This window comes from Somniosus microcephalus, chromosome 32, assembly GCF_052327205.1.
Source record: "Somniosus microcephalus isolate GS21.2 chromosome 32, FLI_Smic_1.0, whole genome shotgun sequence".
In the NCBI taxonomy this organism is placed as follows: domain Eukaryota; kingdom Metazoa; phylum Chordata; class Chondrichthyes; order Squaliformes; family Somniosidae; genus Somniosus; species Somniosus microcephalus.
Window position 1 is genome coordinate 16,260,814 of NC_141018.1, and position 26,498 is coordinate 16,287,311.

The following is a 26,498-nucleotide window of genomic DNA, read 5'->3' on the forward strand; positions in this document are numbered from 1 at the left end:
GGGGATGCACAAGGGGCCAGAGTTGGAGGGACGCAGAGATCTCGGAGGGTTGTAGGGCTGGAGGAGGTTACAGAGATAGGGATGAGTGACACATGGCAAATATCACACCGTCAGACCATTATGCCCAGGTTAAAACTAAGAGTTAAATTTATTTACAAGTAAGATAATTACACAGATATAGAATACAGAAAAAGAGCAAGAGTATAACACTTGATTTACACAGAAAATAAACTGTTCCAAAACAATAAGAAGTCCAAATGTAGCAGTTCTTTTCAATAACTTTTAACTATGAGCCTCTGATCAAACATTACATGGACGATGATTTCACAATTGGCTCTCGCAGGATGGGCCGTGCCAAGCATAGAAATGAGGACCACAGGGTTACTGCCTCATTCTAGATCTGTCTTTTCCTCAATGTTAAAGCTAGCTTAATGGGAAAAACAAGCAAATACTTCTCAATGGCCGGGCAATTAATCAATTGAAGTAGTTATGGTTAGATTGGCAGTCTCCTGGCCATTAACTGGTTCATTTGATTTTCCCTCCTGACCGCAACAGCAACTATGCGACGAGGGACTGTAAATAAAGTACACGTTGTCCTTCCAGGGATTTCTAATTCCATTACGCGCTTCGAAGCAAGCCACTGTATTCCATCTGATTTATCTAATCAATCAATCTGCCTGTTCTCACATAGACAATCATAAAAATGATGGATACCGTCCAGACGGTTTTGTAAAGTTGGCGGCTGCCTGGTGACGAAGGCAAAAGAACTTTCTTAAAGAGGTGCAGCCGACCAAAGTCTATTTTGGATCCAGAATAAAGCCACAGAAAGAAAAATCCAGATATTATCCTTACTTGGTGTGTGATGAAGGTTCATAGACTTTCCACACAATTGGAATACAAATTGACTGGTGTGTAGTTTCTAAGTATTTCTCTTGATCTTTTTTTAAACAGTCTTATTTACTTTCCAATTCTCAGAAATTTCTCCTGAATTTAGCGAACTTCCAACGAAAAAACGGTCATCTAAAGCTCCACTAATTTCGGTCACCAGATACTCTCGGGTGCAAGTTGAATGGAGCAGATACTTTGTCTATTTCTAAAAGAACGAACGAACTTGCATTTCGGTAGCGTCGGTGCATTGGTGTTTACCAAGAAAGAGGACATTGGTAAACAAGGAGGTTGCTGGGATACTGGATGAGATAAAACTAGATAAAGAGGAGGTAACAACAGAAAACGCTGGAAAAACTCAGCAGGCCAGGCAGCATCCGTGGAGAGAGACACAGAATCAACGTTTCAGGTCTGGGACCCTTCATCGAGGCTGGAGGTAATTAAAGTGGATGAGTCACTCAGTCCGAATGGGATTACTGAGGGAAATAGGGGTAGAAATTGTGGAGGTCCTGGCCACAATCTTCCAATCCTCCTTAGATACAGAGGTGGTGCCAAAGGACTGGAGGATTGGGAATGTTACACCCTTGTTCAAAAAAGGGGAGAAGGATAAACCTGGCAATTACAGGCCAGTCAGTTTAAAGTCAGTGGTGGGGTAGCTTTTAGAAATAATAATCCGGGAGAAAATTAACAGCCACTTGGACAAGCACGGACTAATAAAGGAGGGCCAGCACGGATTTGTTAATCATGTTTGACTAACTTGATTGAGTTTCTTGATGAGGTAACAGAGAGGGTGGATGAGGGCAGTGCAGTTGATGATGTGTACATGGACTTTGAAAAGGTGTTTGATAAAGTATCACATACTAGGCTGGTTAGCAAAATTGAAGCCCGTGGGATAAAAGGGGCAGTAGCAGCATGGATACAACATTGGCTAAGGAATAGAAAACAGAGAGTTGTGGTGAAAGACTGTTTTTAGACTGGAGGGAGGTATACAGTGGAGTACCCCAGGGTTCAGTACTAGGACCACTGCTGTTTTTGCTATACATTAATGACTTGGACATGAGGGTACATTGCACAATTTTGAAATTTGCAGATGACACGAAACTTGGAAGTGTAGTAAACAGTGAGGAAGATAGTAATAGACTTCAAGACTTAGACAGGCTGGTGGAATGGGCAGAGACATGGCAGATGAAATTTAATGCAGAGGAGTGTGAGGTGATACATTTTGGTAGGATGAATGAGGAGAGACTATACAAACTAAATGGTATCATTTAAAAGGGGGGGGTGAGAGGGGAGAGAGACCTGGGTGTGTTTGTGCACAAATCTTTGAAGGTGGCAGGACAGGTTAACAAAGCAATTAATGAAGCAGATGGGATCTTGGGTTTTATAAAGCAGGCATAGAGTACAAAGCCAGGAAGTTGTGCTAATCCTTTATAAAACACTAGTTCGGCCCCAGCTGGAGTATTGAGTCCCATTCTGGGCCCCACACTTTAGGATGTCAGGGCTTTAGAGAGGGTGCAGAAGAGATTTACTAGAATGGTTCCAGGGATGAAGGACATCAGTTATGTGGATAGACTGGAGAAGCTGGGGTTGTTCTCCTTGGAACAGAGAAGGCTAAGAGGAGATTTGATAGAGGTGTTTAAAATCATGAAGGGTTTAGATAGAGTAAATAAAGAGAAACTGTTTCCAATGGCTGAAGGTTCAATAACCAGAGGGCACAGATTTAAGGTGTTTGACAAAAGAACCAGAGGCGAGATGAGGGAAAACTTTTTTATGCAACGATTGGTTAGGATTTGGAACGCGCTGCCTGATAGGGTGATGGATACAGAGTCAAAAGGGAATTGGATAAATACTTGAAGGAGAAAAAATTGCATGGATATGGAGAAAGAGCGGGGGAGTGGGACTGACTGGATTGCTCTTCGAAAGAGCCGGCGCAGACTCGATGGGCCGAATGGCCTCCTTCTGTGCTGTACTATTCTGTGATTCTATGACACTTTTCAAGGCATCCCAAAGCACTTTACAGCCAATGAAGTACTTTTTGAAGTGTAGTCACTGTTGTAATGTAGGAAACGCGACAGCCAATTTGCGCACAGCAAGCTCCCACAAACAGCAATGTGATAATGACCAGATCATCTGTTTTACGTGATGTTGGTTGAGGGATAAATGTTGGCCAGGACACCGGGGAGAACGCCCCCGCTGTTCTTCAAAATAGTACCATGGGATCTTTTATGTTCCTCCGATAGGGCAGAGGGGGCTTCAGTTTTAATGTTGAATCTGAAAGACAGCACCTCCAACAGTGCAGCACTCCCTCAGCACTGCATTGGAGTGTCAGCCTGGTTTTTGTGCTCAGGTTTCTGCACCATTTAACCTTTTTAGAAGCCATATCCAACCACCAGGCTGCCCACATTCCAGCTCCTCCACTGCCATTCCTGGATATCTGAGGTAAAAGTTCATGAATGTGCCCTCCCAGTTTGGAGTCTTGCCCGCTGGGAGCAGATATTGAGAATTCCCCCCCAATGATTTTTTGGCCTTTAAAATGAATGCGATTTCTTGATACGCGCTCCGAGTGGGCGAGGCTCCACACAGGGAGCACCCTCTGATATCTGATTTCGGTGACTTTCTATCCTGTGTCAGCTGTGGCTCAGTGGGTCGCTCCCTCGCCTGAGTCAGAAGGTTGTGGGTTCAAGTCCCACTCCAGGGACTTGAGCACATAAAGCTAGGTTGACACTCCAGAGCAGTGCTGAGGGAGTGCTGCACTGTCGGAGGTGCCGTCTTTCGGATGAGACATTAAACTGAGGCCCCGACTGCCCTCTCAGGTGGACATATAAGATCCCATGGCACTATTTCGAAGAGGAGACGGGGAGTTCTCCCCGGTGTCCTGGCCAATATTTATCCCTCAACCAACATCACTAAAATTGATTATCTGGTCATCATCACATTGCTGTTTGTGGGAGCTTGCTGTGCGCAAATAGGCTGCCGCGTTTCCCACATTACAACAGTGACTCCACTTCAAAAGGTACTTCATTGGCTGTGAAGCGCTTTGAGAGGTCCAGTGGTTGCGAAAGGCGCTATAGAAATGCAAGTCTTTCTTTAATTAAACGCACGTTACAGAAAGAAAGACTTGCATTTATATAGCACCTTTCAGGACCGCCCAAAACCAAGTTACTTTTGAAGTGTAGTCACCGCTGTAATTTAGGAAACACAGCAACCAATTTGCAGGCAGCAAGATCTCACAAACAGCAATGTGATAACACACACAGACCATCTGTGTCAGCGATGTTGCTTAAGGGATCAATATTGGCCAGGACACCCGAGAGGGCAGACAGGGCCTCGGTTTAACAGCACTTCCTCAGGACTGCACTGGAGCGTCGGCCTAGATCTTGCGCCCAAGTCTCTTGAGGTGGGATTTGAACCCAACGACAAGAGGGCAACCGACTGAGCCACGGCTGACACCGCGGATAGGGAGGTAACAATATCGCACGTGATAGCAGACGTCACTAACAATGCAAAGTTTAAACTACAATGTTCAGCTAGAGACACACACAGATAACCAGGGCCTCAGCTCTTGGCAGCTGCACATCCTCCTGCTGATCCCAGCATCCTCCTACAATGGAGGAACCCACTTCACATTAAAGCAGCCAGCAGCTCCTTCCAAAGCACATTGCACACCAAATCTAAACAAACTGCAGGCCAGCTACCTGCATCAGGCTCAAACTTCAACTGATGGTATTAGCCCGACAAGCCCCATTTTAACCCTTGCACAGTGACACAACTAAAGTATTTCCAAATGTCTCCGGGCTACACTCCCAGCCTTCAACAATTCTCTATACAAAATGAACCAGCCATCTCTTATCTGTGCAACATCTCCCAGCTATCATTTACTCTCTATAGGCAACAGCGCTGGCCATCTGTTATTTGTACAACACCCCGTTATTCTGTGTAACGTGCTCTCTGTGGCTCAGTGGGTAGCACCCTCGCCTCTGGGTCAGAAGGCTGTGAGTTCATAGTCCCACTCCAGAGACTTGAGCACAGCATCTTGGCTGACACTCCCAGTGCAGTACTGAGGGAGTGCTGCACTGTCGGAGGTGCCGTCTTTCGGATGAGACGTTAAACCGAGGCCCCGTCTGCTCTCTCAGGTGGACGTAAAAGATCCCATGGCACTATTTCGAAGAAGAGCAAGGGAGTTATCCCTGGTGTCCTGGGCCAATATTTATCCCTCAATCAACATCATAACAAAAACAGATTATCTGGTCATTAACACATTGTTGTTTGTGGGAGCTTGCTGAGCACAAATTGGCTGCTGCGTTTCCCACATTACAACATGGACTACACTTCAAAAAGTAATTAATTGGCTGTAAAGCGCTTTAGGACATCTGGTGGTCGTTAAAGGCGCTATATAAATGCAAGTCTTTCTTTCTCTCTGCTGCCTGTTATTCGCTGTGTAGTGTGAGGTTTCAGAATAGCTCAGTTCCATGAATCCTTTGCACTCAGCACATTAGCAAGCCCTGTGCTGGAGCAGGCATCAGCTGCACTGTGAAATTTACAATGCGATTTTCAAGTTGCAGCATTGGGTTTTCCTGGAACAGGGCATCTTGCGCCGCATGTTAGACTTTTTCCTGCAACCTTCAACTCAAAAATGTTTTGCGCTGTAACTTGCTGGAACTGCGAGCTGACAACGGCGTGACGAGGGCCCAGAGTGAACGGCAGGGACCGATGATGCATCTCCATAACCAACAAGATTTAAAGATCGAGAAAGAAACAGTGGAACGATGGAGAAGGAAATAGAGTCAAATAGCCAGAGAAATAAAGAGAGGCCAAGATATATTGGATTGAGAGAAAAGAGACAGAAAGGAAAAATAAGGAAATGTAAAAATTTGAAACTTGACATTTTAAAAATCTCCAACAACAATTTACTACATACAGGAATAAAATTGAACTCTTTAAATTGTTCCCTTTCTGGGCCAGAGGTTGATTGGCTTTGCATTAACAATTGTCACGTTGTTAAAAGGGTACTTACGCTCTTAATTACCAGACTTAACTGTCTGTGGTGCATTTAATGGACAATTAATGTGCAAATGCAGCAAGTTCTTAAAAATAGCGGGGAAGCTAAGGGGGGGGGGGGTTGCCGTTTGTGCGAAGCAGATGGCGGAGCGACGTTAATCAACCAGTAAGTTCTGGAGATTCGCAACTCACGCCGTATCTCTTAATCCCCCTGAACTTGCTGGCCGATTTGTCCATTAATAACGGCGTGCTTCGTTAACACACCATTATTTTCCAGCAAGATCAGGCCCATTATGCTTTTTTTTAAGCAATGCTTTAAAAAAAAAATTTATCGCACATGATCACTGCGCACGAGGCTGAACGACATAATTAGGTGACAGATGGAGTCGCTCTTGCTGCATATCTGTTCACCGGGAAACTAAAACATGCCTTTAGTTAGAAGTACACAAATTCCTTTCTATAATACTTTCCAATAGAGCGTTCCAAATAGCTCAAACATAGTTTATCAAACAGCCATATCACGGTTACAGAAGCTCCTGGGGGGCGGGGGGGGGGGGGGGGGGGGGGGGAGGGGGGAAGAGGAGGGTCCGACAAAAGATCTAAGCATCATTCTCATCCCAAAGGGAGCATGAAAAGAAACACAATCATGGGTTTCATCATAAACTGTACCAGCACATCACAGCACTTGGCACACACAGAAAAGGATTTGCTAAACATGTCTCAATCGAGGCAGTTCCCCTTTAAATAGCGTGCCACATAAAATAACAAAGCGACTCGAATCAAATACAGCGACATTAAAAAGTGTCAAATAGCAGTAGATGAAGACGAATCAAGTATTTAAATCCGTCTCCTTCTCTCGGTACCTGTGAGTAACAGTGGAGGAGATTGGCCCCATTGTACTGATCCAGCGCTGCTGTACAATGGAACCAGTGTCCTCCCCGAAGCTCAGGCTCCCATCTGCTACCGAGGGTCCAATCAGAGCATGCAAAATGAGGAATAATCTATCATTCACTACTCAGAAGGGGGAGATGGAAATTTCCACTGCAACTGCATCTTAGAGAGGAGGGTTTTGTGTAAAGTTTCTATAGTGCACTGAAGCAGGGGTGATGTGCAAAAGGTTTTGCTAAGCTTTTTCTCAGTTGGAGATGCGGTAACCCAGAAGAGCCACAATCAGCGGTGTCATATGTGCAATTTATATATGGATCCAGTTTCCAATAATTTGCATAATCGCGCCGTGTGTGAGAAAAGGTTTGCCGAGCACCTTTTCATGGTGATGCCCCTCTAAACTGAAGGGTGCAAAACTCACCCCAACACAGGCATCCCGACACACATCATAACACTGAGCCAGCTGAGCTACTCCATTGTCTGTCCTAAGACCGAGTGCTGTGCTCCAATCTGCGGGGATGGATTGAGTGAGGTAGTGCTGCGAAGCCGCCTCCATTCAGTGCCGCTGATTCATGGAAATTAAAATGGTCAAAATTCCATTTTTTATTAGGTGGAATCACGGTACCTTTTGGAGATTCCATTCCATGCGGAAATCCGTGCAAGCATTCTTTTTTTTTTTAATTCGTTCCAGGGATGTGGGCGTCGTTGGCCAGGCCAGCATTTATTGCCCATCCCTAATTGCCCTTGAGAAGGTGGTGGTGAGCTGCCTTCTTGAACCGCTGCAGTCCGTGTGGTGAAGATGCTCCCACAGTGCTGTTAGGGAGGGAGTTCCAGGATTTTGACCCAGCGACGATGAAGGAACGGCGATATACTTCCAAGTCAGGATGGTGTATAACTTGGAGGTGGTGGTGTTCCCATGCGCCTGCTGCCCTTGTCCTTCTAGGTGGAAGAGGTCGCGGGTTTGGGAGGTGCTGTCGAAGAAGCCTTGGCGAGTTGCTGCAGTGCATCTTGTAGATGATGCACACTGCAGCCACAGTACGCCGGTGGTGGAGGGAGTGAATGTTTAAGGTGGTGGATGGGGTGCCAATCAAGCGGGCTGCTTTGCCCTGGATGGTGTCGAGTTACTTGAGTGTTGTTGGAGCTGCACTCATCCAGGTGTAGGTGCATCCAACATAGAAGCTGCTAAAAAGGCATTGGGGATCCTTGGCATTATAAATAGAGGTCTAGAGTGCAATCGCAAGGAAGTTATGCTAAACCTTTATAAAAGTGGTTACATAGACTTACATAGAACATACAGCACAGAAACAGGCCATTCAGCCCAACGAGTCTGTGCTGGTCTTTATACTCCACGTCAGTCTCCTCCTATTCCGTCTACCTCATCTCAGCCTTTCAGCATATCTTTCTATTCCCTTTTCTCTCATGTACTCGTCTAGTTTCCTTTTGAAAGCATCTAAGCTATTTGCTTCAAACACTACTTGGGGTAGCGAGTTCCACATTCTAATCACTCTGAGTAAAGAAATTTCTCCTTACTTCCCTATGGGATTTATTAGTAACTATCTTGTACTTATGGCCCCTAGTTTTGGATTCTCCCACAAGTGGAAACATTTGCTCCACATTTACCCCATCCAACCCATTCCTAATTTTGCAGACCTCCATCAGGTCATCTCGAAGTCTTCTCTTTTCTAAAGAAAAAAGCCGGAACCTGTTCAGTCTTTCCCGAGCTGTAATCTCTCAGTTCTGGTACCATCCTTGTAAATCTTTTTTTGCGCTTTCTCCAGGGCTTCTATGTCCTTGTTATAGTGTGGAGACCAGAACCGTGCACAGGACTCCAAGTGCGGCCTGACCAGACAAGATTAACATAACTTCACTACTTTTGAATTCTATACCCCTAGAAATAAATCCCAGTGCTTTGTTAGCATATTGATTTGCTTTGCTGACCTGTGATGCTGCTTTTAATGATTTGCTCACCTGTATTCCTAGATCCCTTTCCACTTCTACTCCATTCAGTTTTATTTATTTTCTAAGGTGCAGGAGATGTTTCTGCTTTTCCTACCAAAGTGCATCGCCTCATATTTATCTACGTTAACGTTCACTTGCCACTTAACTGCCCAATCTGCAAGTTTTCTAACATCTTCTGAGTTAGGCCCCATCTGGAGCAGTATGTTCGGTTCTGGGCACCACACTTTAGGAAGGATGCCAAGGTCTTAGAGAGGGTGCAGAGGAGATTTACTAGAATGGTACTGGGGTGAAAGACTTCAGTTACATGGAGAGACTGGAGAAGCTGAGGTTGTTCGCCTCAGAGCAGAGAAGATTAAGGGGAGATTTAATAGAGGTGTTCAAAATCATGAAGGGTTTGGATAGAGTAAATAAGGAGAGACTGTTTCCAGTGCCAGAAGGTTCGGTAACCAGAGGACACAGATTTAAGGTCATTGGCAAAGAACCAGAGGGGACACAAGGGGAAAAACATTTACGCAGCGAGTCATTATGATATGGAATGCTCTGCCTGAAAGGGTGGTGGAAGCAGATTCAGTAGTAACTTTCGAAAAGGAATTGGATAAAAATATGAAGTTGAAAAATTTGCAGGGACTAATTGGAGAGCTCTTTCAAAGAGCCGCACTGGCACGATGGGCCGAATGGCCTCCTTCTGTGCTGTATCATTCTAGGATTTTATGTATATGCATTCAACGTACATTTGCATAAATCTATCGTTTCTTCCAAAGAATTAATACAAGTGTCTCTTATACAGCCTAATAAACAGGTCGCCTCCGCATAAGCCATCTGTTATTCTCTATACTTCGTGTACACTTCTTAGCATGAGACTTCCCCAGCCTTTTATTACTCTCCTCATAACATGCTCCAGCCATGGATTGTTTTCAGTCTAACTCTTAGACAGCTATTAGACACTCCCATCCATCTATTCTCAGTATACACCTGCCCTTGGCTCTCTGTTTTTCTCAGTATAACAGCTTCCTCATCCATCTACTATTTCCAACTCTCGCTCAATAAGCCTAACTTATATTTTCAAATACAAAGATCCAATAGCACTTTTTTTTTTGAAGAGCTGGGGAATTCTCCCCAGAGTCCTGGCCCATTTTCATCTCAACCAAAACCATCAAAACAGATCAACTGCTGAATCATCTCACTGCGGTTTGTGGGAGCTTGCTGTGCGCAAATTGGCTGCCACGTTTCCCCTACGTTGCAACAGTGGCTACACTTCAAAAGTAATCTATTGGCTGTGAAGTGCTTTGGGATGTCCTGAGGTTATGAAAGGCACTAAATAAATACAAGTCCTTTTGTTATCGCATTTGAAATTAAATCTATTTGTTTAAGATTGAACAGAACGAACAAACAGTTTGGTACCAGTCCCTTTCGGAGTAGATTGGAGTATGTGGTAAAATACTAAACAAATTAAAACTAAAAATAATTACTGAAATTATCTGATTTTATAACTAGTAAAATCTGTTTAATTAATAATCATTAATAATGATTGATATTTAAATTGATATAAGATAGCAGTGTTTAAGATATATTTACATAGAAAACTTGCCTTTCTATAGCGCCCTTCACGATCTCAGGACGTCCCAAAGTACTTCACAGCCAATGAAGTACTTCTGGAGTGTAGTCACTGTTGTAATATAGGAAACGTGGCAGCCAATTTGCGCACAGCAAGCTTCCACAAACAGCAATGTGATAATAACCAGATCACCTGTTTTTGTTATGTTGAGGGATAAATATTGGCCAGAACACCAGGGATAACTCCCCTGCTCTTCTTCGAAATAGTGCCACGGGATCTTTTACGTCCACCTGAGAGGGCAGACGGGGCCTTGATTGAACGTCTCATCCGAAAGACAGCACCTCCGACAGTGCAGCACTCCCTCAGTACTGCACTGGAGTGTCAGCCTAGATTTATGTGCTCGTGCCCCTGGAGTGGGACTTGAACCCACAACCTTCTGACTCAGAGGCGAGTGTGCTGCCCACTGAGCCACGGCTGACACCTCACACCTATCCTGTGTAAATACCTGGGGTTCCACGGGACAATTGATGCCAGTGATGGGCCCTCAGTCGATCCTGCTGAGGTCCAGCGCTGACCCCACCACAATTTGCAGGGTCAACTTATTTGCATATCCTTTGGCAGTTCAATCGCGCACAAGCCGTGTACCAAGGGAGTATTGTGCTGGGGGAGCTTGGAAATCAGCAATTGAGCCTTTAGAAGACCAGGAATGAGTGACGATTGCAGCAGCAACAACCAGAGGGAGGGAGGGGGAAAGGAGGCTCTGCTCGGCAATGCAGAGAGCCCTGCAGGTGGAGAAGAATGTCAACCAGAGTCTGCTGGATCTGCACAAACTCTCCACTGGGAGCGCCGACCCTCATTTGTGTGAATTCCTGGAGACCCACTATCTGGATGAACAAGTGAAGATGATCAAGAAGCTTGGAGATCACATCACCAATTGAAGAGACTGCGACCCCTGCCTTGTAGGGAATGAGGGCTTGTGACTTTGTACAAAGAGCTGAGACTTGAGCTCTGTAAATGTCATTTACTGTAAAGAAAATGTTCAAATTTTAATTTTTTTTTAAAAACCAGAGGGAGCAGCAGGTTTGTGGTAAACCTGTTCTCAGACCGCGTAGACTGGTGTCCGTCGTAAAGGGCTCATGTGAGACTTTGTGTCACTTTTAAAGTGTGTCTTTAAGTGGAGAACCAGACACAGGCCAGTGGAGCGAGCACAGCATTGCAAGGGAAGAAGGGTTCAGCTTTTTACAGATGGTCCTGGAGGCTGTTTCGTACCTGTCCCTTGGAGGACAGTGTGGCAGGCTGTGATGTGAGTGCTCCTTCCATGGCCGTAACCATCTTTATACCAGCCGCTGGGGGCAGCAGGGGGGATTAGTGCTATACAGCGGGAGGGTTATATGGGCACCCACAACCTATACAAGGGGTCAGGGTGTGGGGGTGGGGGGGGGGGGGGGAGCGGTGTCACCCTCACTCGCCAGATGCGAGTATCCCACTGGATGTCAACCCGGATTTCAGAGTCTCGGAGCTCCGGTCTCGGCCTGCCGGCCTGTCTGGAGTGGGGTTCGAACCCCGTCCCCTTTCAATTAGGAGCGGGAATGCCACCAGTAAGCCAGAGCCTCACTCCTGGGTGCGGATTCAGCCAAGGAAAAAGAGCTCACGACCGATGAGAAACAGGCCATGGACCCGGCGGGGGAGGGCGAGACACACAGCCGCTGCCGTGATGGGACATGATGAGGTCGGTGGGAAAGTGCAGGCTGCAAGCTATTGGTAGTACACCTAGACAGTCGCTGTGGCATCCCTGTGACATGGCTGCCAATCACAAGCTTCCACACCGTTCTCTGTCTCCCTAATCCCAAGGGAGTAATGGTCGCCAACTGTCCATTTGTACCCACCATTCCTGCAGACCCATGACAGCAATGAGGGGCAGAGAAAGAGGAAGAGGAGCGGGAGGGCAGACATTCCTTCCTCGTTGACTATGCTGATGATGAGGAAGAGGATGATGAGGACCAGGTCACTCAAGAGTCCAAGATTTTCAGAAGGCCTTTGATGAAGTCCCACATAAGAGGTTAGTGTGCAAAATTAAAGCACATGGGATTGGGGGTAATATACTGGCATGGATTGAAAATTGGTTAACAGACAGGAAAGAGAGAGTAGGAATAAATGGGTCTTTTTCGGGGTGGCAGGCGGTGACTAGTGGGGTACCGCAGGGATCAGTGCTTGGGCCCCAGCTATTCACAATATACATCAATGATTTGGATGAGGGAACCAAATGTAATATTTCCAAGTTTGCTGGCGACACGAAACTAGGTGGGATTGTGAGTCGTGAGGAGGATGCAAAGAGGCTTCAAGGCGGTTTAGACAAGTTGAGTGAGTGGGCAAATACATGGCAGATGCAGTATAACGTGGATAAATGTGAAGTTATCCACTTCGGTGGGAAAAACAGAAAGGCAGAGTATTATTTAAATGGTGCTAGATTGGGAAATGTTGATGTACAAAGGGACCTGGGTGTCCTTGTACACCAGTCACTGAAAGCAAACATGCAGGTGCAGCAAGCAGTTAGGAAGGCAAATGGTATGTTGGCCTTCATTGCAAGAGGATTTGAGTACAGGAGCAAGGATGTCTTACTACAGTTATACAGGGCCTTGGTGAGGCCACACCTGGAGTACTGTGTGCAGTTTTGGTCTTCTTACCCAAGAAAGGATATACTTGCTATAGAGGGAGTGCAGCGAAGGTTCACCAGACTGATTCCTGGGATAGCAGGACTGTCGTATGAGGAGAGATTGGGTTGACTAGGCCTGTATTCACTAGAGTTCAGAAGAAGGAGAGGGGATCTCATTGAAACGTATAAAATTCTGACAGGGCTAGACAGACTGGATGCAGGGAGGATATTTCCCCTGGCTGGGGGGTCTAGAACGAGGGGTCACAGTCTCAGGATACGGGGTAGGACATTTAGGACTGAGTTAAAGGAGAAATTTCTTCACTCAGAGGGTGGTGAACCTGTGGAATTCTCTACCACAGAGGTTGTGGAGGCCAAGTCACTGAATATATTTAAGAAGGAGATAAGTAGATTTCTAGACACAAGAGGCATCAAGAGGTATGGGGAGAGAGTGGGAATATGGTATTGAGATAGAAGATCAGCCATGATCATATTGAATGGCAGAGCAGGCTCGAAGGGCCTACTCCTATTTTTCTATATTCTATGTGCAAACTCCTGCCCCATGTTCCTCTGTCTAACTACCCTCGATCTCACTCCCTGCGTCATCTGCTTTAGGCCCCCCAAGCATCAGCTCCGATACTGCCAGTCGCGCAGAACTAGGCAATGTTAGAGAAATGTGGCACCAGGTGATTTACAGAGCACAACAGAACTGGAGGAGTGAGGAGTGGGTGAGGAATCCAAGGAGGAGGATTCCTGTGGCTTCAGAGTCACGGGAACCAGAACACATGGGTTATGGCCACGGCTCTGTGGTAGCTCACTTGTCTCTGCGTCAGAGGGTTGTGGGTTCAAGTCCCACTCCAGATAGTCGAGCAGAAAATCCAGGCTGACACTCCCAGTGCAGTGCTGAGGGAGTGCTGCACAGTCGGAGGTGCCATCTTTCAGATGAGACTTTAAACCGAGGCCCTGTCTGTCCTCTCAGGTGGACATAAAAGATCCCATGGCAGTATTTCAAAGAACAACAACAACTTGCATTTAGATAGTGCCGTTAACATAGTAAAACATCCCAGGGTGCAATATCAGCGTGTAACAGGAGCGTTATCAAACAAAATTTGACACCGAGCCACGAGGAGATATTAGGACAGGTGACCAAAAGCTTGGTCAAAGAGGTTGGTTTTAAGGAGCGTCTTAAAAAGGAGGAAGGGGAGACTTAGGGAGGAGATTCCGCAGCCTAGGGCCCAGGAAACTGAAGGCACAGCCGCCAAAGGTGCAGCGATTAAAATCAGGAATGCGCAAGAAGCCAGTATTGGAGGATCGCAGAGTTCTCGGGAGGTTGTAGAGCTGGAAGAGGTTACAGAGATAGGGGGGTGAGGAAATGGAGGGATTTGAAAACAAGGATAGGAATTTTAAAATCAGTGTTGCTTAACTGGGAGCCAATGTAGGTCAGTTAGCACAGGGGTGATGGGTGAACGAGTCTTTTTTTTTCGTTCATGGGGTGTGGGTGTCGCTGGCAAGGCCAGCATTTATTGCCCATCCCTAGTTGCCCTTGAGAAGGTGGTGGTGAGCCACCTTCTTGAACCGCTGCAGTCCGTGTGGTGAAGGTGCTCCCACAGTGCTGTTAGGGAGGGAGTTCCAGGATTTTGACCCAGCGACAATGAAGGAATGGCGATATATTTCCAAGTCAGGAAGGTGCGTGACTTGAAGGGGAACTTGGAGGTGGTTGTGTTCCCATGCGCCTGCTGCCCTTGTCCTTCTAGGTGGAAGAGGTCGCGGGTTTGGGAGGTGCTGCCGAAGAAGCCTTGGCGAGTTGCTGCAGTGCATCTTGTAGATGGTACACACTGCAGCCACGGTACGCCGGTGGTGGAGGGAGTGAATGTTTAAGGTGGTGGATGGGGCGCCAATCAAGCGGGCTGCTTTGTCCTGGATGGTGTCGAGCTTCTTGAGTGTTGTTGGAGCTGCACTCATCCAGGCAAGGGGAGAGTATTCCATCACACTTGGTGCGAGTTAGGACACGGGCAGCAGAGTTTTGGAGGAGCTCAAGTTTAGGGTGGGTGGAATGTGGGAGGCCAGCCAGGACAGCGTTGGAATAATCAATTCTAGAGTAAACAGAGGCATGGATGAGGGTTTCAGCAGCAGATGAGCTGAGGCACAGGTGGAAAGATGCCATGGAAGTGGAACTAGGCGGTCTTGGTGATGCCGTGAATATGCGATCGGAAGCTCATTTCAGGGTCAAATAGGATGCCGAGGTTGCGAACAGTCTGGTTCAGCCTCAGACAGTGGCCAGGGAGAGGGATGGAGTCGGTGGCTAGGGAACGGAGATTGTGGCGTTTTCCAAAGAAAATGGCTTCGGTCTTCCCAATGTTTAATTGAAGTAAATTTCTGCTCATCCAGGACTGGATGTCGGACAAGCAGCGTGACAAATCAGAGACAGTGGAGGGGTCGAGAGAGGTGGTGGTGAGGTAGAGCTGGGTGTCGTCAGCGTACATGTGGAAACTGATGATGTGTTTTTGGATGACGTCGCCGAGGGGAAGAAGTGCTTGGCAATTGTCCACAGTAGTACGTTTGGAAAATTAGGGGTTCACTACACGGGGACACTCAGAGGCACAGAGCCATAACTTATTACTCCATAGTGTGACATTTCTGAAAGTCGCCCCTGAGCAAGGTATCGGTTGGGTAGGTAGCTGGGTAGTGAAGCTTTCATTACTGGCACCAGTACTTTGAGTCTCCGTGTGCGTTGCGGTTAATTAAGATCCAACACACCCCACCCTATACACCCTTCAGTCGGCAAGAGCCCAATTCCCACATACTCAAGTGACTTTTGAACCTTAACAGCAAACAAACATATGCTTTGCATGTCAAACATAAAATCTGAATTGAAAAGGGTTCGGAATGCAAATCCCTCCCGAGCAAGCTGGGAAACTAGTCAATAATTCATAGAATCAGAAGGCGGCCATTCGGCCCATCGTATCTGTACCAGCCGACAAAGAGCTATCCAGCCTAATCCCACTTTCCAGCTCTTGGTCCGTAGCCTTGTAGGTTACGGCACTTTAAGTGCATATCCAAGTACTTTTTAACTGTGATGAGGGTCTCTGCCTCTACCACCCTTTCAGGCAGTGAGTTCCAGACCCCCACCACCCTCTGGGTGAAAAAAGTTCTCCTCAACTCCCCTCTAATCCTTCTACCAATTACTTTAAATCTATGCCCCCTGGTTATTGACCTCTCTGCTAAGGGAAATAGGTCCTTGCTATCAACTCTATCTAGGCCCCTCCTAACTTTATACACCTCAATTAAGTCTCCCCTCAGCCTCCTCTGCTCCAAAGAAAACAACCCCAGCCTATCCAATCTTTCCTTAGAGCTAAAATTCCCCAGCCCAGGCAACATCCTCGTAAATCTCCTCTGCACCCTCTCTAATGCAATCACGTCTTTCCTGTAATGTGGTGACCAGAACTGTACACAGTATTCTTGCTGCGGCCTAACTAACGTTTCATACAGTTCAAACATAACCTCCCTGCTCTTGTATTCTATGCCTCGGCTAATATAAATCTGGTCATTTGTGGGCAAGCACCAGTTATAACAACCCAACTGGTTCACAAATGGTCTTCAGGGACGGACTTGCAACTCTTTCTCCAGTCTCACACTCAGTGATTCACTGTCAGCCGTGGCTCAGTGGGCAGCACTCACACCACTGGGTCAGAAGGTTGTGGGTTCACAGCCCACTCCAGGTGACTTAAGCACATTATCTCGGCTGCCCCCGCAGTGCAGTGCTGAGGGAGCGCTGTCAATGTCAGAGCTACTGTCTTTTGGAGGAGACATTAAACCGAGGCCCCGTCTGCCCTCTCAGGTGGACGTAAAAGATTCCATCGCACTATTCGAAGAAGAGCAAGGGAGTTATCCCAAGATGTCCTGGGGCCAATATTTATCCCTCAACCAACACGTAAAACAGATTATCTGGTCATTATCACGTTGCTGTTCGTGGGAGCTTGCTGTGCACAAATTGGCTGCAGTGATTCCTACATTACAACAGTGACTACACTTCAAAAAGTAATTAATTGGCAGTAAAGCGCTTCAGGATGTCCTGAGGTCATCAAAGGCGTTGTATAAATGCAAGTCTTTCTTTCTTTATGGTAAAGTCTGCACTGTCTGAGGTGGTCAAGCAAGCTACTCAATTGTAACACGACATGGTGGCTCATTGTCTTCTCAGGGCCACTAGGGGTGGGCCATAATGAAAGTGGAAATGTTATGTGTCCACTAAATGTCTCTCATCCCTGCGACTCTAATTCTTTCTGTGTCACTCTTCTGTTATCTTCCATTCTTTTTGCTCTCTATAAAGCTCAGACACACTTCTGCTTGTGTTGTCCATCTCTCTGTTTGTCTCCGACCCTTCCTCATTCTTTCTCTCACATTGTTATGTCTCTCTTTCCCTCGGTCTCTTCTCAGAGTTTCCCAACCTCTCCGTATAACACTCATACGTTTCTTCATCAATGGAGTATTGACAACTAGAGGGTTTGCAGGAAGATGACAGCATACATGTGGGGATCGGGGTCAGTGGGTATCCGGGTCAGTGGGGATCGGGGTCAGCGGGGATCGGGGATCAGGGTCAGCGGGGATCGGGGTCAGTGGGGATTGGGGTCAGTGGGTAAGATAGTTTGAAAGCTGTTGGGACACAGAGAGAAAGTGGAACAGTCTGGGAGGGCTTGGACTTGGAGTTTGTAGGGTTGGACTTTCACAGGTAGAAGTGGAGGGGGGCGGCCTGGCCTTGACGTGTTAGGGACAGAAGGGGTAAAGCCTGGGGGTACTTAGCTCTGGGGGAGCTAGTGTCTGGGGCTTGTCAGCACTTGTGGGTGCTGGGCCATTACAGGATGAAGTAGGAGACAGATAAAGACTGGGAGCACGCTTTAGTGATTGGGAGGAGGAGGTTGGGTTGGGATGGGATGGGGTGCATTGTAAGCAGTCAGGCTGGGAGCTGGGGTTTAGGAACACCTGGTGAGCTGATGTCTAGGAGTTCGGAGGTGGAGGGGGGAGGGAAGAGTCTGGAAGAACTTGGGGAGGGTCTGGAATCAGAGAACGCTGATCAGGTGTCAGCCATGGCTGAGTGGGTAGCACTCACATCTGAGTCAGAAGGTTGTGGGTTCAAGTCGCACTCCAGAGACCAGAGCACAAAAATCTAGGCTGGCAATCATGTGCAGTACTGAGGGAGTGCTGCTCTGTCAGAGGTGCCGTCTTTCGGATGAGACGTGAAACCAAGGCCCCGTCTGCTCTCAGGTGGACGTAAAAGATCCCACAGCACTTTTTCGAAGAAGAGCAGGGGGTGTTATCCCCGGTGTCCTGGCCTGTACTCATCCTTCAACCAACATCATCAAAACAGATTATGTGGTCATTTATCACATTGCTGTTTGTGGGAGCTTGCTGTGCGTTAATTGGCTGCCACGTTCCTTACATTACAACAGTGACTCCACTTCAAATGTACTTCATTCAATGAAAAGCGCTTTGGAACATCCTGAGCTTGTGAAAGGTGCTATATAAATGCAAGTCTTGAATTTTTAACAAAGGGAGCAGAGGTGTAGAACCACTCAAGGATTCAGAAGCTTGGACTTGGACTGGAGTCTGGATTCATGGGGATTGGTGCAAGGAGCACTCAGGGCTCCCTGGGTTCTGGGATTGGGAGTATTGCAGGCGTTTGGGAAGTGTAAGGATTTGGGAGCAAACTTGGAAGATTGGAGATTGGGAGCAATTTCAGGAGGGGGGGGGGGGGGGAGGTGGTTGACATCCGAGAAGACGGGGTGGGGAGTTGGAGGGTGGCGGTGGGAGGCCAGTGCACACCCAAGGCACAGGAGAAGAAAGCGTGGCTGGAGGGGCTTGGAGCAGTTGAAAGCGGAAAGCCAGGACATAGCTAAGCCACTGGGAGCAGAGATGGAGCAACAACCACCAAAAGGAGACAGGGACCAGGGGGACAGATCCATCCATAGCTGGCAGGAAGAACCGCTGGGAGCATTTCAGGGGGGAGGAGTGGACACATGAACAAACTCTCTCCCAATGTTTTAAGCTGAGGCACACATGCAAAGGACACTTCCCACAAACAGACCCACATGGCCTATGAAATTAAACTTGCTTCCTTATATGTGGCAGGGGTTCGAATAGCTGTAGGACAAACCGCTACCCTTTCACTTCAGTATTTCACAATGGAGATTATCTCTAATTTACCAATTTCACTCAAATAACCCACAGGCAGACTGGTTCAGGAAGTGGGAATGTGGCACAGGTAGAGTCTGAGATTGGAGTGAAGGTACACAGAGGGTCTATCTATCCTGGAACATTCGATTCTTTGTCTGGATACACAAAGTGAAAGAGTGTCTGTAATTCCTTAGAACCCAACGTTTGGACACAAACTTACGTTCCAAAAGAAAGAAGAAACACAGAAGGATTCTGAAACAAGCCCTATACTGTGCTCAGCCCTGGCTCAGTGGGTGGCACGGTCACCTCTGAGTCAGAAGGTTGTGGGTTCATAGTCTCCACTCCAGGGACTTGAGCACAGATTCCAGGCTGACACCTTCAGATGAGACGTTAAACCGAGGTCCTGTCTGCCCTCTCGGGTGGATGTAAAAGATGAAGTCGAGCGGGGGAGTTCTCTCCCCGGTGTCCTGGCCAATAGTTAGCCCTCCACCAACATCATTCAAACAGATTATCTGGTCATTGCTGTTTGCGGGAGCTTGCTGTGTGCAAATTGGCTGCTGAATTTCCTACATTACCACAGACTACACTTCAAAATTGGCTTTGGGATGTCCTGAGGTTGTGAAAAGCTATATGACGCAAGTCTTTTCTTTCATTATTTAAGGTGCGTTGTCTACATGAAAACAAAGTGTTTGGAGACGAGCCAACGAACCCTGGCATTGACGGCACCAGGTGATAATATGATCAGATATATTCTCTGTTTGACTCCTGAAGGCTGCGCCTTTTTTTCATGCATTATATTGAAACTTAGGCTAGCATTTGATGGTATGCCTCAGTCATGCTCAACCAGCACTCGCTGGTATTCTACGGAAAGGCCCAGTTGAAGATGTTTCCTGTATTTTACCGAAATCCCTTGCAAGCTCTCAAAATAGGTGAAAACAGAAGCCTACAAATCCACCACCTTAAACATTCACTCCCTCCACCACCAGCGCACCGTGGCTGCAGTGTGTACCATCTACAAGATGCACTGCAGCAACTCGCCAAGGCTTCTTCGGCAGCACCTCCCAAACCCGTGACTTCTACCACCTAGAAGGACAAGGGCAGCAGGCGCATGGGAACACCACCACCTCCAAGTAACCCTCCAAGTCACACACCATCCCGACTTGGAAATATAGCGCCGATCCTTCATCGCCGCTGGGTCAAAATCCTGGAACTCCCTCCCTAACAGCACTGTGGGAGCACCTTCACCACACGGACTGCAGCGGTTCAAGAAGGCGGCTCACCACCACCTTCTCAAGGGCAATTAGGGATGGGCAATAAATGCCGGCCTTGCCAGCGACACCCACATCCCAGGAATGAATTTTAAAAATTCCAGCAGCGAATCCCATTCGCCATCGCAATGGTGGTGAGGCAGAACTACTGCCCTGACCTCACCGTGACCCCATTCCAAATTCCAGGGATGGGATCGTTTAAATGACATGCACCGGTACCGGCACTCATGGGGGCTCATCCCGCAGATTGGCAAGATGTCGGTTTGGTGACTTACATAGAAACATAGAAGATAGGAGCAGGAGTAGGCCATTCGGCCCCTCGAGCCTGCTCTGCCATTCAATGCGATCATGGCTGATCATCCAAACTCAGTACCCTGCCCCTGCTTTCTCCCCATCTCCCTTGATCCCTTTAGCCTTAAGAAATATTTAACTCCTTCCTGAATATATTTAATGAATTGGCCTCAACTGCCTTCTGTGGTAGAGAATTCCACAGGTTCACCACTCTCTGGGTGAAGAAATTCCTCCTCATCTCTGTCCTAAATGGCTTACCCCTTATCCTTAGACTGTGACCCCTGGTTCTGGACTCCCCGACCATCGGGAACATCCTTCCTGCATCTAATCTGTCTAGTCCTGTTAGACTTGTCGCTCTGGAGGAAATGGGGGGAGTGGGTGGGAGAGCTGGTAGATCTGGCTGAAGACTTCACTGGACCACATCTTCACTGCTGCTGCTCCCTCGCTGGTAGCCCCCCACCCGCCACGCGCCCATATTCAACGATGTGGAGATGCCGGTGTTGGACTGGGGTGGACAAATGTGAGAAGTCACACAACACCAGGTTATAGTCCAACAGCTTTATTTGAAATCACAAGCTTTCGGAGCACTGCTCCTTCATCAGGTGACTTCACCTGACCAAGGAGCAGCGCTCCGAAAGCTTGTGATTTCAAATAAAGCTGTTGGACTATAACCTGGTGTTGTGTGACTTCTCACATATTCAACGAGGAATGCATCTTCCTGGGGTCGAATGCCATTTGAGTAGGGCATTGCAGGGTGCCCACCTATGGCCCTGTATGCAGGCGTACTTACTGCTGGCCCACAGGGGCAGCGTAACCTACGGGATTTCACGGGGTGCCCAGGAGCCTGCCCCCTAAAAGTGATGCTCGGACAGCGGAGGGAAGGGGATGGGCAGAAGGAGCGCCCTGACCCACTCCGCTGTGAGCTCCTGGTGCAGCGAGCAAGGGTCGAAACCGTCGCTCCAGCTCCACTGGGTTTCCGCCCCGAGCGAACAGCAGAATTTCCAAAATAACAACCGAAAATGCTGGAAAAACTCAGCAGGCCAGGCAACATCCGTGGAGAGAGAAATAGAGTCAACATTTTTTCGGATTTCCAGCATCTGCAGTATTTTGCTATGGTAGCAGAATTTCCATGCTGCTGCCGTCTTGCTGGACAAACCGGCTTGGCATAACGCTAAAGAACACGCTACAACACCTCCCCTTCAGCAGAAATACTTGCTGGGCTGCTCAGAGCTGTCAACGAGCCAATCTGAAAAGTCACATTCTGCTTGCAGCTAAAAGCACGCTCAGGCAAATGACATTAAAAAAAACTTTCTGGTTACAGCTGGAAGTGGGGCTGCTCGCGGCAAGAATGGGCCAGCTCAGAAAAGCCGAGTTTAATACCCACAGCAGCAGCACTGGGATTCAGAGACTCTGCTCCCCTCCTATGGTTCAGATCGGCCTCAGGAATCTATACTGCGGGGTCGCAACTTGAAATTTGTTCACACATTAGCTGATCTGTTCCCATTCTGGTACAATCTCTCGTCCCTAATCCTCCTCGCTAATCTCTCTCTCGCACTTTCCCCGGCTGGTTCTTGTTGTTAATCTCTCTACTTTATTTGATCTCATTTGTCTCGGTCGCTCCTTTTTTTCCTCTGATATCCATTTGGTCTCTTAGTAATGAATCCTCTCCCTGGTTGATTTCCCTCTTCTATTTGATCTCCCTCTCATCCGCTGTTGGCCCACTCTGCTGGGGAATCGTCAGTCCACAGAAATCACAGAAACCCCACAGTGCAGATAGAGGCCATTTCGGCCCATCGAGCCTGCACCGACACATATCCCACCCGATTCCCGTAACCCCTACACCAACACATATCCCACCCTATCCCCGTAACCCCAGGTATTTAATCCCCCTAACACTAAGGGTCAATTTATCATAGTCAATCAACCTAACCCGCACATCTTTGGACTGTGGGAGGAAACCGGAGCACCCGGAGGAAACCCACGCAAACACGGGGAGAATGTGCAAATTCCACACAGACAGTCACCTGAGGCCAGATTCGAACCCGGGTCCCTGGCGCTGTGAGGCAACAGTGCTAACCACTATGCCACCGTGCTGTCCTCTGTTCTTTTCACAGAGAGTCGTCGATTGCTGAACTGGATTGACCAGTTTGTGTGGTGTCAATGTGAATTCTCTGCAGGTTTCCAGAAGGGATCTGGATGAGTTCCTGCGGGTGGAGTTATAGAAGGTGGGCGGGTTAACTGGGGACTAGAGCCATCAAGCTTCATGGTCTCCTGGAGCTTCCTCGATTGCCTCTGGAGGGGAATTTCACAGAATGTCTTTTTCCTAAATTAGCCTAAGGTTTTTTTTTCCCACATCTCCCGGGAGATTGTATGAGTGGGACACTGAATGGAGGTGGTTTCCTAGCGGCGCAAACAGGACAACCTCACTCAATCCATCCCCGTAGATTGAAGCACAGCACTGGGTCTGAGGACAAACGAACAATGGAGTAGCAGAACTGGTTCAGTGGTCTGACGTGTGACGGGGTGCGGCTGTTGGGGTGAGTTTTGCGCCCTTCAATTTAAAGGGGCGTCATCATGAAAAAGTGCTTGGCAAAAAGAGAAAGAAAGAGCGAAAGAAAGAAAGAGAAAGAAAGAGAGAAAGAAGGAAAGAGAGAGAGAGAAAGAAAGATAGATAGAAAGATAGAAAGAAAGACTTGCACTTATACAACGCCTTTCATGATCTCAGGATGCCCCACAACACTTTGCTGCCAATGAAGTACTTTTTGAAGTGTAGTCATTGAATATATTCAAGGCGGAGATAGACAGATTTTTGAAAAACAGGGGAGTCGAGGGTTATGGGGAGCGGGCAGGGAAGTGGAGTTGAGGCCAAGATCAGATTAGCCATGATCTTATTGAATGGCGGAGCAGGCTCGAGGGGCCGAATGGCCGACTCCTGCTCCTATTTCTTATGTTCTTATGCCACTGTTGTAATGTAGGAAACGTTAAATGCACCCGTAAACTGCTGAAAAAACAGCCGCAAAAGTACAGAACTGTTAAAAATCCAGCCCCCGATTTCTAACTGTTAATACAATATTTCAGCAGGTCACTTTATTCCTCAGTAATATTGTGCCTCGGCATGGAGTCCATCAGCTGATTTGTTCAGAGGGCGTGACTTGTTCTTTCACAGATGAGAGCACAATGTAATTGTTAGGAATAGCCTGAACTGTATCAAACATTGTACAATCTCTCGCCCTTCCCAGGGTAGACAACACAGGGCCTTTCATACAAGTGACTGCCTCCTTCCCATTCCATGCTCTCTTGCTTTGTGACTGGATTTGTGTGTTAAACCTTGTTAGCACAAACCTATGGGAACCAGTAAAGTAGTTCTCATTACTGATTAGATCTGTGCTGTATAGTTCTTACTATTGTTTGTTCCTTTCTTAATTCCCTTCATCCTCTTTTTTCTCAGAATTCACATACTGAAGCTTATGACTCCTAATAAACTGATTTCAGGCAGGTAGCAGGGCCCCTCCTCTATTGTGTACAATTTAGGTCACCACACTTTAGGCAGGATGCCAAGGCCTTGGTGAGGGTGCAGAGAAGATTTACCAGAATGGTACCAGGGATGAGGGACTTCAGTTATGAGGAGAGACTCGAGAAACTGGGGTTGTTCTCCTTAGAGCAGAGAAGGTTAAGTAGGGATTTAATAGAGGCGTTCAAAATCATGAGGGGCTTTGATAGAGTAGATAAGGTGAAACTATTTCCAGTGGCAAAAGGGTTGATAACCAAAGGACACAGATTTAAGATAATTGGCAATTTTTTTAACACAGAGAGTTATGATAATCTGGAATGCACTGCCTGAAAGGGTGGTGGAAGCAGATTCAATAGTAACTTTCAAAAGGGAATTGGATAAATACTTGAAAAAGAAAAATTTGCAGGGCTATGGGGAAAGAGCAGGGGAGTGGGAGTAATTGGAGAGCCTCTTTCAAAGAGCCAGCACAGGCACGATGGGCCGAATGGCCCTCTGTGCTGTATCATTCTATGATTCTATATGCACCTCATATTTTATGGATAGTAAATTCTTGTGGAGTTGACAGTGAAGATCACAAACCACACAGCACAACTTCAATAAAAGCATCTATGTACTGTGTACATCAATAAATCATTAAAAAACTGCATGCACTTCTCATCTACAAAACATTTTTTCTGTTGTCACACCTCTTGTTTCCATGTTAAATTGTTACGTCCACATTTGTAATGGGAATGGCCTATGTAAACTTGTCACGGCGTAATTACACCCTCTCATCAGTGGTGGCGCTGTAGCACTTCAGTGTTGTGTCTCCCAGTGCCTCAATCTGTACTGCAGAGCAAACCCTGTGCTCTGACCAACTTTACAGTATTTACTCAACAGTAAATATCAAAATATTGTATCACAATACAGACAGAATGCATGATTTTCAAATGCGATTATGTCTGCACGCCCTGGTTCAATGAAAGAGCAGACGGGGCCTCGGTTTAATGTCACATCCAAAAGACGGCACCTCAGACAGTGCAGCACTCCCTCAGTCCTGTACTGAAGTGTCAGCCTAGATTTTTGTGCTGAAGTCCCTGGAGTGGGACTTGAACCCACAACCTTCTGACTCTGAGGTGAGGGTGCTACCCACTGAGCCACAGCTGACACCATAAACATAGAAACATAGAAGATAGGAGCAGGAGTAGGCCATTCGGCCCATCGAGCCTGCTCCGCCATTCAATGAGATCATGGCTGATCATCCAAATTCAGTACCCTGTCCCTGCCTTCTCCCCATATCCCTTGATCCCTTTAGCCTTAAGAAATATATCCAACTCCTTCTTGAATATATTTAATGAATTGGCCTCCACCGCCCTCTGTAGCAGAGAATTCCACAGGTTCACCACTTTCTGGGTGAAGAAATTCCTGCTCATTTCAGTCCTAAATGGCTTACCACTTATCCTTAGACGATGACCCCTGGTTCTGGACTCCCCGGCCATCAGAAACATCCTTCCTGCATCTAGTCTGTCCAGGCCTGACAGAATTTTATAGGTTTCGATGAGATCCCCTCTCAATCATCTAAACTCCAGTGAGTATAAACCCAATCGACACAATCTCTCCTCATATGTCATTCCTGCCATCCCAGGTATCAGCCTGGTGAATCTTCGCTGCACTCCTTCCATGGCAAGAACGTCCTTCCTCAGGTAAGGCGACCAAAACTGCACACGATACTCAAGGTGCAGTCTCACCAAGGCCCTGTACAACTGTAGCAAGACATCCTTGTTCCTGTACTCGAACCCTCTCGCTACGAAGGCCAACATACCATTTGCCTTCTTAACCGCCTGCTGCACCTGCATGCTTACCTTCAGCGACTGGTGCACAAGAACACCCAGGTCTCTTTGCACTTCCCCTTCTCCCAATCTATTGCCATTCAAATAATAATCTGCCTTCCGGTTTTTGCCACCAAAGTGGATAACCTCACATTTATCCACATTATAGTGCATTTGCCATGTTTCTGCCCAATCACCCAACCTGTCCAAATCGTACTGGAGTTTCACGACATCCTCCTCACAGCATACCCTCCCACCCAGCTTTGTGTCGTCTGCAAATTTGGAGATATTACATCCAATTCCTCGTCCAGATCATTAATATATATTGTGAACAGCTGGGGTCCTAGGACCGATCCTTGCGGTACCCCACTAGTCACTGCCTGCCACTCGGAAAACGACCCGTTTATTCCAACTCTTTGCTTTCTGTCCGCCAACCAGTTCTCTATCCAAGTCAATACCTTGCCCCCAATCCCATGTGCCTTAATTTTGCACACTAATCTCTTATGCGGGACCTTATCGA

General features: G+C 47.2%; 1 protein-coding gene across 7 annotated transcripts in view; it reads right to left on the reverse strand.

Moving 5' to 3' along the window:
* LOC147097294 (GRAM domain-containing protein 2A-like) overlaps positions 1-26,498 on the reverse strand; it is a 96,280-nt gene that overhangs the window by 45,032 nt on the left and 24,750 nt on the right. For 2 of the 7 annotated variants that reach the window (XM_085972132.1, XM_085972135.1), the window contains exon 1: positions 6,747-6,828. The exons of the other annotated variants lie outside the window; for them this stretch is intronic. In XM_085972132.1, the coding sequence (XP_085828258.1) occupies positions 6,747-6,778 (32 nt within the window). In that variant the 5' untranslated portion in view covers positions 6,779-6,828. Of the gene's footprint in view, positions 1-6,746; positions 6,829-26,498 lie in introns of those variants that run through there. 7 annotated transcript variants of the gene reach the window in all.